Source organism: Choloepus didactylus, chromosome 10, assembly GCF_015220235.1.
Source record: "Choloepus didactylus isolate mChoDid1 chromosome 10, mChoDid1.pri, whole genome shotgun sequence".
Taxonomy (NCBI): domain Eukaryota; kingdom Metazoa; phylum Chordata; class Mammalia; order Pilosa; family Megalonychidae; genus Choloepus; species Choloepus didactylus.
Window position 1 is genome coordinate 68,446,932 of NC_051316.1, and position 14,129 is coordinate 68,461,060.

At 39.2% G+C, this 14,129-nt stretch overlaps 1 protein-coding gene across 5 annotated transcripts in view; it reads right to left on the minus strand.

Moving 5' to 3' along the window:
* Positions 1 to 14,129, minus strand: part of SLC24A2 (solute carrier family 24 member 2) — a 281,439-nt gene that overhangs the window by 107,095 nt on the left and 160,215 nt on the right. For 4 of the 5 annotated variants that reach the window (XM_037797269.1, XM_037797267.1, XM_037797270.1 and 1 more), the window contains exons 3-4: positions 5,903 to 5,941; positions 3,242 to 3,350 (exon numbers count right to left, since the gene is read on the minus strand). In XM_037797269.1, the coding sequence (XP_037653197.1) occupies positions 3,242 to 3,350; positions 5,903 to 5,941 (148 nt within the window). The remainder of the gene's footprint in view (positions 1 to 3,241; positions 3,351 to 5,902; positions 5,942 to 14,129) is intronic. The other variant, XM_037797268.1, reaches the window with a different exon arrangement.

A 14,129-nucleotide genomic window follows, 5' to 3' on the forward strand; every position in this document is an offset into this window, starting at 1 on the left:
GGGAAAAACCCAGCGCAATCTGTTTTCTTGGCCGTGTGCTATGGAGCAATTTTAAAGAATTGAAGTGCTTTACATATTTTCTAATCACTGATTTTCCAATCAGTTCTAAGTCCTGAACTGATTTTGGCTCTCAGTGTTCGCTCAGATTCACACCACTGGAGCCCTTCACGTCTTCCAGGCAGAGGTTTAACCTTGAAAGCAGGAGCCCGGATTTAGAGGTGCATCTTGCTAACAGTGGGAACAAACAGTTTAATTGCAGTGCAGCGCCACAAGTGCCAGGTGTTTTGGAAAATCACTGATGGCCCAACTCTGAGTCTCAGAAACCCCAGATTTGCTGTCTCTTATCTTACTGAAACAAAACATAAAATAGCTGTCCCTGCATAACTGAAAAACAAACCCTACCAGAAACTAAACTCCCCCAAACAAAAAACAGAGCAATTTCTATTGTGGAGACCTGTGGGCAATGACACACACGCACACACATACACACACATTCAGCTGAATATGTACAGGACATCTCTGGAAGGAGCCCCATGAAATCGGTAACCATGATTTCCTCTGGAGATAACTGAGGGGTTGATGGAGGAAGACTTTGTTTTACTATAACTTTTTGACTATTTTGAATAAAAAAATCACACTATTTTCCCACATAATGAAGCAGAATAATTCAAACCTGTATAGAGTACTTATCATACACTAAGCAGTGATGCTCTATGTATATTCACACATTTAACCCTGACATAACCCTATGATGTAGATACCATTACATATTATCTCTGTTTTACAGATTGGTACTGAGAGGTTAAGTAACTTACCAAGGTCACAGAGCTGGGAGTTGGACTTGAAGTCTGGCTCTGGAGTCTGTCCTCTTAATTACTACACTACTGCCTTGCCAAAAATACTATTCCCAGGTGCCTGCGCATATTGAGTTGGAGCAGATAAAATCCTTCCTTTCTTTTCTCACTTGGTCCTCCAGGGCAATGGGACAGAGAAGATGGTGGCTCAAAATAACCAAGATACAATTCACCTACAATCTTAAACCATGGGGCTTTAGAGGTCTTTACTAATATATGAATATTGGGTCAATTGTATGACTTGGGCCAAGCTGCTTAATCTTTTTAAGCCTTAGCAGCTACTATGTGCCAGATACTGCCCGGCCTTGGGGACAACTAGTGAAAAAAATAGAGTCCCTGCTCTGGACAGACTTACTGTATCCCAGGGAAGACAGGCAGTTAAATAATCACACAAATTGTCATATGAACAATAAGGGAAAACTAAACGGTGAACTGAGAGATGACTGGGGGCCCTGATTTTTATTGAATGGCCAGGAAGGGACATTTAGACAGAGTGTTACAGAATGGTGGGAATAAAGCAGGGGAAAGGGAGGGGGCTAGGAGGAACAGCCTGTGCCAAGACCCCGAGGCAGGGAAGAGGGAGCTGATGGACAGAAAGGCTAAGGCAAAGTGAGTCAAACTGAGTTTGGAGCAAGAGGTAGTGGTGGTGGTGGTAATGTCAGATCATGTAGACCATGGTAAGGGTCTCACATTAATCCTAAAGGTAGTGGGAAGCCCCTACAGGTGATAAGTAGAAGTGACATAATCCGATTTACTTTTTAAGATTACTTGGGCTGCTGTGTGGAAAATATGGGTGGAAGTCCAGCTCGGAAGCTACTGCAATGGTCCCAGAAAGCAATGCAGAAGGTGTAAAATAATGTGCTGGCAGTGGAGATGGAGAGAAGTAGATAAATTTGAGACCTATTTTGACAATAGAGTATTTTATGAAATGAGGATTATAACCTTGAGCTTTGAAGTGTTTTTGTGATGTGTGAGTTCACATGTGCAAGCATGCTTGGTAAAGTGCCAAGCAAAGGTAACTGAGTGTTACTACAGATGAAGAAACCAAGTACTTGAGAGTCCTGAACTTGCCCAAAGTCACAGAACTGCTTAGTGACAGGAAGAAGAAGTCACAACAGCTGGCTGGTGGTGCACCCACCCCTTCTCTGGGAATAGACCCTGGTGCCAGGCCTAATCAAATGGATCTCTGGACAAACAGGGTCATCTGTTTAGGATGGCCCTCACTAAGGATTACCTCTAGTAAATAGAACTCAGAATCTGTGAAGCATGGCTCCTTGGACACTATCAAGTCAGTGATACGGTTCTCTGGGGAGTGAAATGGAGATGTTCCCTAACTGAAATGAAATGCTGTGTGTGTCTGATGAAGGAAGATAGGACTGGGGAGTTCCCAGAGTTTTCGTTGCTTCATCTGAGGCTCTTGATTGCCTATATCTTTGAAATTATTGAGCAAAGCCTGATACTGGGTAAAAGCTCTAATTTTTGTGACACGATGCAATAATCTGCTCTTGTGACCTCGTTCAGTAGCAGAGACCTGGTTCCAAGGCCACAATCTTCCTATGATTGCAACTAACATCCTCCCTTCCGCTCCCACGAAACATCAGGCTCGATTAAAACAAGGCCCAGGGACAGAGAGAACAGACACAGTTATACCTGAACCCCTGGCCAGTGGCATGACTCTGATATTTTTGATACATTAGATACCTATTTGAAGAATTAATTTTTTAAAGATATATGTGCAATTTAAGAATCATGATATATTTGGCTTGATGGTGAAAGAATAAAACTGGAAGAACTCAATACTGGAGTCAGCCTTGGAGGTGAAACAGGACTTTGGGTCTCCAAGGGCTGATTCTAAGAATTGTCTTAGAGAAGGCTTCTTCTTAGATGCTCACCTCCCACCCTCCAGTTGCCAAAGAACCAATATAACATCACTGTTCTGCAGCAAACATCATTCCCAAATGAGTCACTATCCTCCTAAGTCATGCAATTTCTCTCTCTCTCTTTAAGGTATACAATTCAGCTTCACAAACAACTTCATTTTGAATCTTCAGGAAAGATGATAAAAGAGAACTGTTACGCCATCTGGAAGGGAGGGAAACCTTTCCATCCTCTCGATCTCATTTTGAATTATATTTATGCTGGAGGCCTCAAAAGACGGAATCAGTCCCAAGGACCACAGATCCTATTCCTGGTATAAAAGTCACCAATCATGAATTGAGCCATGGCAGATAAAGCATGTCAGAGGGCCAGGGCTTCCTCCAGCAGACGCTTGTGTAACAGAAGCAGAAACATGTGCTTTGTGAAGTGAACCCTTTTTGTTTTTTTACATACTCAATATTATATATCTAAGAAACAAACAAGCTTCTGAACCAAAGCCCAAGGCTTACCTTCAGCAAGCGGGTCAAGGGTGTGTATCATGAGCTGGAAGATGCTATTCCTCATGAGACTGTTGTGAAGGGAGGCAGAGCTCCCGCCTCGCTGGAGACGCGGCTTAGCCTGAGCAGAGAAATCAGACAGAGAGGCTGTTTGTTAGTTATCAGAAATGAAAAGCAAGTGCTTAACAGATAAGATGCTAACTAGGCCGGTGGCCATCCATTTCTGTCACACGATCACACACTACTGAACAAAAGACTTTCGGAGTACATGTCAACCCCTGAGAAAGGGATGCCTTTCTCACATCCTCTTCTACTAAATGAATTAATCGCTACTATTTTTTTTTTTTTTGAGAGCTTAGTCAATTACAGGCAATGTGCTATATGCGTCACATCCATTAGTTCATATCATTCTCAAAATGAACCCTATGAAGTAGGTACTGTTATTTTTCCCTTAGACGGGTGAGGAAACTTAATCTCAGAGAAGTGAGATGACATGTCCAAGTCACACAGACAAAAAGTGGAGAATAGAAGAATGGGTCTCAGGTCTGCTGCACTCAAAGGCTGTTCTCTAAATTAATGACTAGTCTTTTTGGATTGTACATCCCATCAGTAAAATTTTTTTAGTATGTGTGTGCGCATATGCATGTGTATACACACATGAGCACATCTATATATTCTAAAACATTTGAAAAAGTAGACATTAAGAATAAGGACATTGAAAGAAATTATAGAGGTGCTCATATTTGGTTCTTGCCCTCCCCCACAAAGGATCCTCTTACACATCTTTGGGGTATCTTAGATCCACCCTGGGGACCATGGCTCTAATCTAGGAAGCCCTATGTTTTGTATGAAATGGAATTTGAAGAGACAAAACCTCCTTTCATGAATCAATGGAGAACCGTCCCAAATTCAAGGGAGTTCCTTTTGTATAAACTCCTACTAGGTGTGATCCTTGGGCCAAATAATGGAACTGATTAAGAATGAACTTCTAGAGATGAGTTTACCAACAAACTTTTTTTTTTTTTTTTAAATTTTCCAAGGAAAACAGTCCAACAAATCCCAAAACTGATTTTTATCCTGACTAGAAACTGCTTTTTCCCTCCTTTGGTTAACTGTATGCTATTTTTTCCTCATTATCCCTGGGAAAGATGCTTCAGAAGCAGTCAAACTTTGTATAAAGGCAGATGTAAGAGAGGAGGGAAGGAAACTTAAGAGAGTTAAGTTCTTATTGAACTTTGGTCCAAAACCTAACGTGAAATTTTTCTGGGGTCAGGTAAAAATTAAATACTATTTCCCACTAACTCTTTCAACCAGCTACAGTATAGGGTTCCCTAAAAATTCTATCACACTCCAGTCCCAGAAGGGGCTTTCCCAAGAAAAGTCCCAGAAAAGACACTGTGATCAAATACATTTGGGAAGTTACATCCTAGACCTGCCCACCTTTGGAGATTTAAGACACACATCAGATATCTAAGTCTAACAGCAGCCAAATCTGCTTTACTTGGGCAGTGTTGCCAAACTATTGCCCAAAATAAGGTCTCTTATTTTGTAGAACACTGAGCAATAGTATAGTGAGCTTGAAGTACAGGTAAAATCTAAGCATGAGATACATGGAGGAACCTAACTTTCCTTCTGTGATTTGTTATAATTGATACACTGCTAGAAATTATATTCTCAACTCAACAGGGGTTGGAAAAGAAGCAGAGGATTACTGGTGTCTCTATGGTGAATCAGACCACAAGGTCCTCAAAAGAAGGGGCCAGTCTGTCCCCCTAGCCTGTTCCAGATCATATGGGCTGTCAGTGATTGCCATGAGTCATTGCACAAGAAAGCACGGGGTCATACGTGTATCTTCATTACTAGTCCTTTCAGCCATAAAATTCTGAAACATTGTAACACATTGTGTTATTTGGTTATAAGTGATTCTCAGATGATTAGGGTTTAAAAGATTTTAGGGGCAAGTTTAGGAGATTGAAGAATTGAAATGTAATCACTATTTGACAGCTGAACACAAGAACTCCAAAGGTCATTTCCTTGCCATGCTGCACAATATAAAATGTGATGTGTTAATTGGCTAGGAACTGGGAAATGTGTTTGTTGTTAGTAATTTGTCATAACCTCTGTTACTATGGTCCTCATTCTGGGAAACTGGAAGAACTCTGTGGAGAGCTGCATTAGAATAGGATTGCATCTGTAGAGGAACTTAAAGCATTTCTGGGGGCATTATGTATATAATGAATACATAGATCTCATACAGAATTTCTTTTGATGGGACCAAAAGAAATTTCCAACCAAAAAGTACATGCATACTGATACAAGGAAAAAAGTGATATCAAGCATTAGATCCCACAAAGGCCCCAAATATCACCACAACATCCCTTGGAATGCAATGTGGAAACATTTCACTGTTCCAATTCCTATGAAAACCCATGCCAAATGGATGAAAGAATTCAAGCTTTCTGAAACCTAGTCCCAGAAATAACTGTCAGTGAATATCAGAATTCAATCTTCACTAATTGTAGACAGAGTACATATAAACAGCAGTGGTTTAAACCATTTAAACATTCCAAGGGAGAGAATGATTTGTTGAACATACTCCCCTCTTCCTCCCATCCCTTCCCCACAATCTCCACAAGCACAAGAGTAGGTACAGATGGGGCCACTGCTTCCTACCGGTAGAGCCTGTTCGTCCTTATCTCTGGCTGTAGATGACTGCAGAAGAGGAAGAGGCAAAAACAAAAGACAAAGAAATAGTGAATCACTTGTAGGTTTTACACTTAATAACAAACATCAGTATAAGAAAAGATTAGGTTCTTTCTGCACCTGCCATGGGTTAAGCAAACATGGAGAACTAAGGGCATCTATTTCTAGTTAATATATAACAATTTATTTAGGCACATGCTATATTCTCCTGTAAGGTCAAAGTTGAAGGACCAACCCAAATGTCCAGTGATAGAGGGCAGTTAAACGAATTATGACACAGACATATAATGGAAAAAATAAGATATATGTTAAGGGAATAAAAAACATTTAAAATACTTATTTCTCTATTTTATAAAAAAGAATAAATTAATACTACTTCAGTATATGTAAAGGAAAAAAAAAAAACTCTGCAAGAATTACACCAAACTGTTATTAGTGGTTATTGCTGGGGCACAGGATTACATGGACATGTCACTTTCCATGACTTTTGGGAGAAAATCAGCCTTCATAGCCCCACATGCGATTCAGATAACCCACCTTCTCCCTACCCCCATCATTTGTTTCCATTTCTAAAAACGGAAATCTCTGTCAAGTCGGAAAAAGTTGACTAGAACACAAGGCCACATGAGAGTCTGATCATCTGATGGGAGAGAACACAACTCAGATAAGGGAGAACTGGAATTCTACCAAGGGCTATGCTTCCCCAACTCGATATGAACTCTCCTTCATGAGAACCAGGCACCATTCTGTCCAATATTGTACAGGTGCCTTGGAAAACATACTCCTTGTGTGAATTTTCTCATGCTCAGACCATCGCCTTTTCACTTCACTCAACCACAGCTGCATACAGCAAGAACAAACCGGAACCCTCCTCTCTGTCTCGGCCCTCCCTGTTAGAGTCTAAGCCAACCTGCACCTTCAGGAATAACCACACACTTGGAGAAGAATAGATGGTGTAGAGCTGTTTTAAAACCTTCACGGGCTTGAGGTGCTCTTTCTTTTTTAGTTCCTTCCATACACATCATATAAAACACATTAAAATGTCTCCACATCCATCAAATATACATTTTTGTGTAAAGAAAATGGAAACAAATCTTACAATTTTACATTTGAAATTGTTTGCCTAAGTTCTGTATGATTTTTCTGTAAACCTACAACTTGCCTAATAAAAAATAAATTAAAAAGTATTTGCCTACGTACAATTCATTTTACTTATGGTTGGCTATGATTGTTTTCTCGGCAATGACTATGCATGCTCAGAAATCTTAGAAAGCAAGAAAATTGAATCCATGATTTGTTTTCACATGTAATATAATTTTAAAGACAAAGAATTTAATACTTAATGAAGTTGATATGAAATTGAAGTTGATATGAAATAGTTTGTAGACAATTAAACATTTAATAATTTTGATTTTTGCAGCTACTTTTTTGGATTTGGGGATTAATACCAATGCATTATTTTTTCTTCTGGTTTCAAACATTTTTGTAGGCTCTCAAAAAACTTGTAAGCCTCAGGTACCAAGAGAAGGAGCCTGGATTGGTGGTTATTCCTAAGCTCAGTCCATGGGCTTCACTAAATTTGCCAGAACCCCCTGATTTGAGGACACTCTCTCAGTGACTTCCCTAAAACATTAATAAGAAAACATCCCTGATGCCCCAGTTCACAAGAACATGCTTGGGGAACTGGAGTGGACCTGAAATTGTCCTTTGATTTCCATTTTGCTCTGAACTGCACAGAATGATCCCACTTTTCTCTGGCGAGTTCTTTCATTTTCTCTCCTTCCACATCAGACAGCTCAACAAATGGCCCCGCATTCTACAGAACAATCCCCCAGGGAAATTATCCAGTGCAGTGAGCTCAGCCTTTGGACATATATCGAGATTAACTGTCAGAGCACGCCTACTCAGTTAGGAAATTTACACCTTGTGGCTAAATGGGAGACAAATAATTTTGAGCTGGTATTGATATCACAGTGATCTATTTTTGTTCTACCACAGAACATGAAGGAACAGGATGAAATTGAGGAGAGAAAAGGGTGGCCTTCATAACAGCCAATATATCACCAGCTGAGAGTTTGAGTTTTAAAATAGTATATTTTTAAAAGAAATATTGAGGAAGGAAAAAAAAATCCAAATCTGTCTTTGGGTCTGAAAGAAAGAAATATCTATTCTGTGAACTTCCTTTTTCCCCTCACAAGTAAGGAGAATCATAATACCCAAGAAGTGGAAAGAAAATGCCTTGTACATAGATCCTTCAAAGAAAAAAGAATGCAGAGAATGTCTGAAATCCTTTACAAAATTCCCCACTGTTTAATGTCAGCAGAATTTCACATCATTAGTTTTCTTTCAAGTGTGATTTGCAGACATGAATATATATTAGGTCATAACATGCAAATTCAGATATACACATAAATGGCAGCTGAGGCCATTAAAACACCCCCTGGATTTTCTTTTTCTGTAGCCCTTATGCTCACCTGATTTACTTAGCCTCTCACTAATTGCATCCTGTAGCTGCCTCGTGGTCGTGTCAATTTACTGCTGATTATGTTAGGAATTCAATTTTAAGGGGTTTTAATTAGACTGAAATAACTAGCGAAGGCAGCAAAGGAAATGATCTGTGTGTGCACAGCCAATACTTACGGGCCGCAGTGTTTTTAACCACAGAATTTAGTCACATGGTGGTTAGCGAACTTTATGGGAACTTTGTGGATTTATTTTCAGGCCATTCAATATCTGGCAAGTTTATTCTAACCCATCAAATGTTACAGAAGCCAATTTCTCCAAAGGAAGACTAACATGACTTTGAGGATTAATCTTGGCATTCTTACTATGCATATTGCTTTTTTAATCCCCTTAATTTTTAACACACCAAAAATACCATCCCTTTGGGCTGTACTAATGTGAAAGTCCAATTCCTGATGCTCAAGCTGAAAGGCAGGGCCAGCTATTGAAAAGATAATGTCAATCCAATCTGTAGCATAAACAGCAATTCTTGAGGATTATTTAAGAGAATTCAAAGGGTCTTAAGTTATGGGGTGGTGTGCCAATGAAGACCCTCATCTCCATTTATGAAAGCAGGGCATGTACTGGGCCATGAATTAAGTAATACATCTTTTATTTAAAAGAAAGTATTCTGTAATTCAACTCTTTCTTTAATTTAAACTGGCCCTCTCTCTAATTATTCCAAGTTAGTCATGTGGTGTTTGCCCTTAAATTGAGCTACTGGAATACTGTCATTAATATCTATTGTTCTCTCTCGTGGAAAGCCCCATTCTAGATGATAATTTTGGTACTTACTTGATAGGTTTTTTTGTAAGTGCCCCATTTTTTTTTTTTTTTCAGATAATAAATACATAGCTCATTTACAAAGCATTTTAATTCTATTAATTATTCACAAGTTCTTAAATTTTCTTTCTTCCTCTGATCCTTACAAGCCACTGACTGAGAACTAATTTCACTAACTATAAAGTGTAATTTTGATGTGACCTTTGCACAGAGTCTTAGCCCACAATTGCATACACAAACACACAAAATTAGGCAAACAGTGCACAGTCTGGTTTCCTCATGGCTACACAGCAAAAGAATCCTAACACACCCCTGGTTCACAGACCTGATCAGTCACAGTAATTCAGGCATTCCCTACCTGCAAATGACAAAATCAAATGGGTCACTGTGAAGATTTCATATGCCAACAGAAAAATACACAATGGCTTCCTGGCCAGCATCAGACATAAAGAATAAGCAATGTGTCACAAAAGCAAGTTAGAACGATAAACTTTCAACACCATAACCTTCCACCAAATCTTGCAAAATGTGCCTAAATTCATTGTCCCAAGGACCTAAAAGCAGTATATAAAGTCAATGAAAGCAAATTTAAACATGTAATAATTTTGTCATAAATGTGATCCAAAACAAATGTGCCAATGATTAGAAATATTAATCCAGCATGTAACTGACATTAATTTTAATGTCTTAGTAGTTAGTCAGGTTGGGTGAGTGACAATTAGAATGACTGATCTCCACTGAAAAAATTAGTAAGGAAGAGTGAGCTGATGTTCCCTTTTTCTTTCAATACATTTCCTTGTAATAAACAGAAATGTTCACAATCTTGGCTAAAGATAAATGAACTCCAGACCCTGCAGAAGGCTAGATAAAAGGTGAAAAGACTCATTTCTGAAATTGAAAAGGAAAGAAATCCTACTACCTCTTAATTAGATGGAAAATCATCTCTCTCTACTTCCTTTTATTGTCAACATACTCCCTAAAACATTAAGATGGAAAGGATTAAATACATTCCTGAGGAGAGAAATACTTAGAGATTTAAATTCAAATTGCTTTTGCTACTGGTTGCTGGGTAATTATCCTGCTGTCATTGTCCTTAGGGAAACTAGGAATTTCAAAGATTAATGACAACTGCTCCAGGTGGCAGCCCAGGATGCAGGAATACCCACTTCACAACTCTGATTTAAGAAAAATACATTGGAATGGAGAGACAGGGCAGAAACCATCAGTGTGGTGTGGTAATGGAAGCTCTCATTTTGGAAGCAAAACCTTTTGATCATTTGCTTGAATAATTCCCATAATCATGAAATATGTGGGACAATAGGAAAAAATTTCAGCCAAGAACAGATATCCTAAGAAATGGAGAGAACAGAAGAGAAATTGTTTAGTGACAGTTAAGGAACAACATTTTGCCTTTTCATTAGTAGTACAAGAGAAGAAATAATGTAGGAAGACAAGCGTCATGTAATGATTAAGAATATGGAATTTCAGGGTCAGACTGCTCTGGTTTATTTTCAACCATTTGGGTCACTTCCTAGCCGTGTGACCTTGGACCGCTCTCTGTCGTACTTTCCTCTTGTGGAAAATGGAGATAATAATAGAACCTCCCCTCAGAGGATTAAATGAGTCAGTACACGTAAAGCGCTTAGTTAGACCAGTGTGTGGTATACAGGAAGCATGATGTATTAGCTTTATTATCATCATCATTATTAGGAACCACAAGGGAGACATCATATGACAAAAGTAGGTTCAGGGTTGTGAACTGGACTAGGAAAAGGGGCAGCTTCTACGGGAAGTGGGAAAACTCCATTGATTCAGGGCACTGGGGGGTGGCTAACTGGGCATCCAAGTTGGCAGCTGTGAGAGGAGGAGGTGATACAACAGATTATATTTCTCCGACTTGGCTTCTGGCTATGGCCCTGACCCATGAGTCAGCACTGTCTCAATGATAAAGTGGTGGCAAGGCAAGTTTAGCATTTTATATCCCGTACACCTTAGTGAGCCTGGTTTCAATCAGGAAGTTGTGGGGGCTGGAGGATCCAGACAAAGCAGATCCCAGGCCTGAACCAAAAGGATCCCTCCTCTCATTCTGAAATTCTACAAGTTTCTGGTCAACACTTTCACTTGGTGGGATGCTGTTTGCAAGCAGAAAATGGAAATACCTGCATGAGAAAGCCTACAGGCTGAGTTGTGAGGGTCATTTCTGCTGGACCCTTTTCTTTCTCTGGGTGGTATTCTCGACTAGAGGTTCTCTGCAGCTAGGAGGGCAGGCTGCACAGCCATGATTTGTGAACATGTCCAGTGCAAGAACCCGAGTGTGTTGATATCTGTTGAATCATTAATTTGGACCAAGAGTGAAATAAGGTCCCCTTACAACTGGGAACAAAGTTTACCCCATGAGAATGCAGCTACTTATAGGAGATGAGATGACACAACTGTATAAATAACCCTCTCTAAGACTGTCAGGAAATACAATCTGAGAATATTCAGTAAACAAGGGAACCAGGGTAACTTCAGGATGCAGAACTGGAAGGTGACTATAACTGACTTGCTGAAATCCACACAATTGTATTTAACCAGTTTCCAAACTTTTATGATTATACACCATTATCAATAAGCAAGTAACATACATACACACACACACACACACACATAATGCAAATGTCTAACTCATGTGCTATTTTCAACCACTAAGTAAGCATGGATTAATTTTCCCTCTTTTTTTTTAAAGATAAAAATAAAGAGAAGTCCTAATATTTTCTTCCTGCATCCCAAATAATTGTCTCATGCCTCACTGGGCCTTAGCACAGAACTTCACAAAGGAATTTTAAATGCTTCTCACAGAATTGGTAAGCTATACAGGTGTGTGTTACACACCCAATCCCTCCTATCATCCTGGAAGTTGTAAGATCCCTCCGTGCCTTCCACAGTCCTGATGCGGCAACTTAAAACGATTGCTCCAGTGAATTCGACCAGGAAGCAGGGATGAGCAAGTCGGCTCAGGCAAGGTTGGGTCTGTGGGCCCCTTGTGTTCGGTAACCAAAGCTCCTCAGCTGCTTGCTGCACTGGCTAAATTAATAGTAATGATGTTTATTTACATCTGCCCCTTGAAGACCTTAAAGGACTATTTAATCTTATTAAGTAGGTACACAGAAGACAGTTACCCCATTTTACAAAAGGAGAGAGAGAAACAGGAAGGCCTTAGGCTGTTTCTGTATTTGAGATCCTAAGCACCAGTGTTAATTCACTTATTTAGAGATTAACAACCCAACTATGCTGCCATCTCTCGCTTTCCTCTGAAAAATCCAGATGTTGCTAATATACTTTGTTGTATTGTCTGAGCAATTCTCACAATAGCTAATGAACCATCTTGATATGTCAATCAAACACAATCTGTTGGTGGTGTTCTGACCTTAATCACACAAATTTCCTTTGATAGTAAAGAATCCAGAATGGCTTACTTCTTTTAAGGAAAGAGTGTCTAAGAGGATGTGATTTTTAAAAAAGAAAGTCCAACAAATGCAGGTGCTGAACAAATCACAGAACAACGTGTCACACAAATCAAGCAGATTCCAGGAATAATGTATAATATTAATTGAAAGCCTCAGGATGTGCCAAGTGTTCTGTATTTAACATCTTACTGAATCCTCACAATAACAGGTATTTTTAACCCCACCCACTCCCTTTTAATACCCGAGGACACTGAAGCTGATGGAGGTTGGATAATTCATCCAAGGCCATGTAGGCGTAAAGTGGTCAATCTGGGACGTGAACTCAGTGCCTCCCAATCAAAAAAGTGGGATTTTTCTTGCAGTGGCCTATGGGGAATAGACAGGAGGCACTAGAATTTCAAATACAGTAGGAAGAGTTTATGTAGTTTATGTATATTAAGAACTATTTATGAGCTCTGATTTCCAACGGAGGCCAGAAAATAGTTGCCAAGTGAACTACTGTGAATTCAGAAGGAGATTTTATTTGCATTCATTTTGGTATGAAAATGAACAGAGAGTAGGGAAAGTATAGAGGTTAGTTTCTTGTCTTTTGTCTCCTCCAGCATTATTATTTAGACTCTCACCTATAGTTGTCATGAATTTCCATTATTATTTGTCTCTTGAAAGTCAAGGAGATGCTTTTTATGACTTTCACGATAGCATAGGTCCAAGCAACACTGCAAATTAGTTTACTCATATATCAAGTGGACTTGTATTAAGGAATGTCCTTAGCTCAGCAATACACGGTTGCGGGGGTTGAGGGTGGAGAGAGGGAGTGGGGCCCCCTGGTGGTCCCATTTATCACGGAGCTGGTACAACATGAGTTTATATTTAGTTCATTTGGAAGCATGGTGGGTCCTGTCTTCAATTTTTGATTTCCGACACTTGAAGGACTAGTGCTGTTTCTTTGTTTCAAGGAAAGAATAAGCTGAGAAAATGAAATAATCATTCCAGTGTCTGAAGCATCAATGGGAGACTGTGAATAGCAATGCCTTCATTTATTTGACCAATATTTATCAGGCATTTACTATATATGCCAGAGATTCTCCTAGGTTCTAGGGATACAGATGTTACCAAAACTGACAAAAATCCATGTCCTTATGGAGTTTACATTCCAGAATATATTTATTATCATGAGATTAACTAGACAGAAAGGACAGCAGTTAGATCATTTAAACTTCAGTGTTGTATTTAAAGATATACTTAGGTGGATTCACTGTGGGCTAACCATCACTTCTGAAATCACACTTTATGATTAATTTATTAATCCATGATTTAATATATGCTCTATTCTGGAGAGAAGCTAGCAAAGAATATAAAGCAAATAAAAGAACACGACGGTATCCATTAAAATCAATACACGGCAAAATGCAACATAGAGATTTAAAGAGCATTTTGAGATGTATAAAATTGAAGTGTGAAAG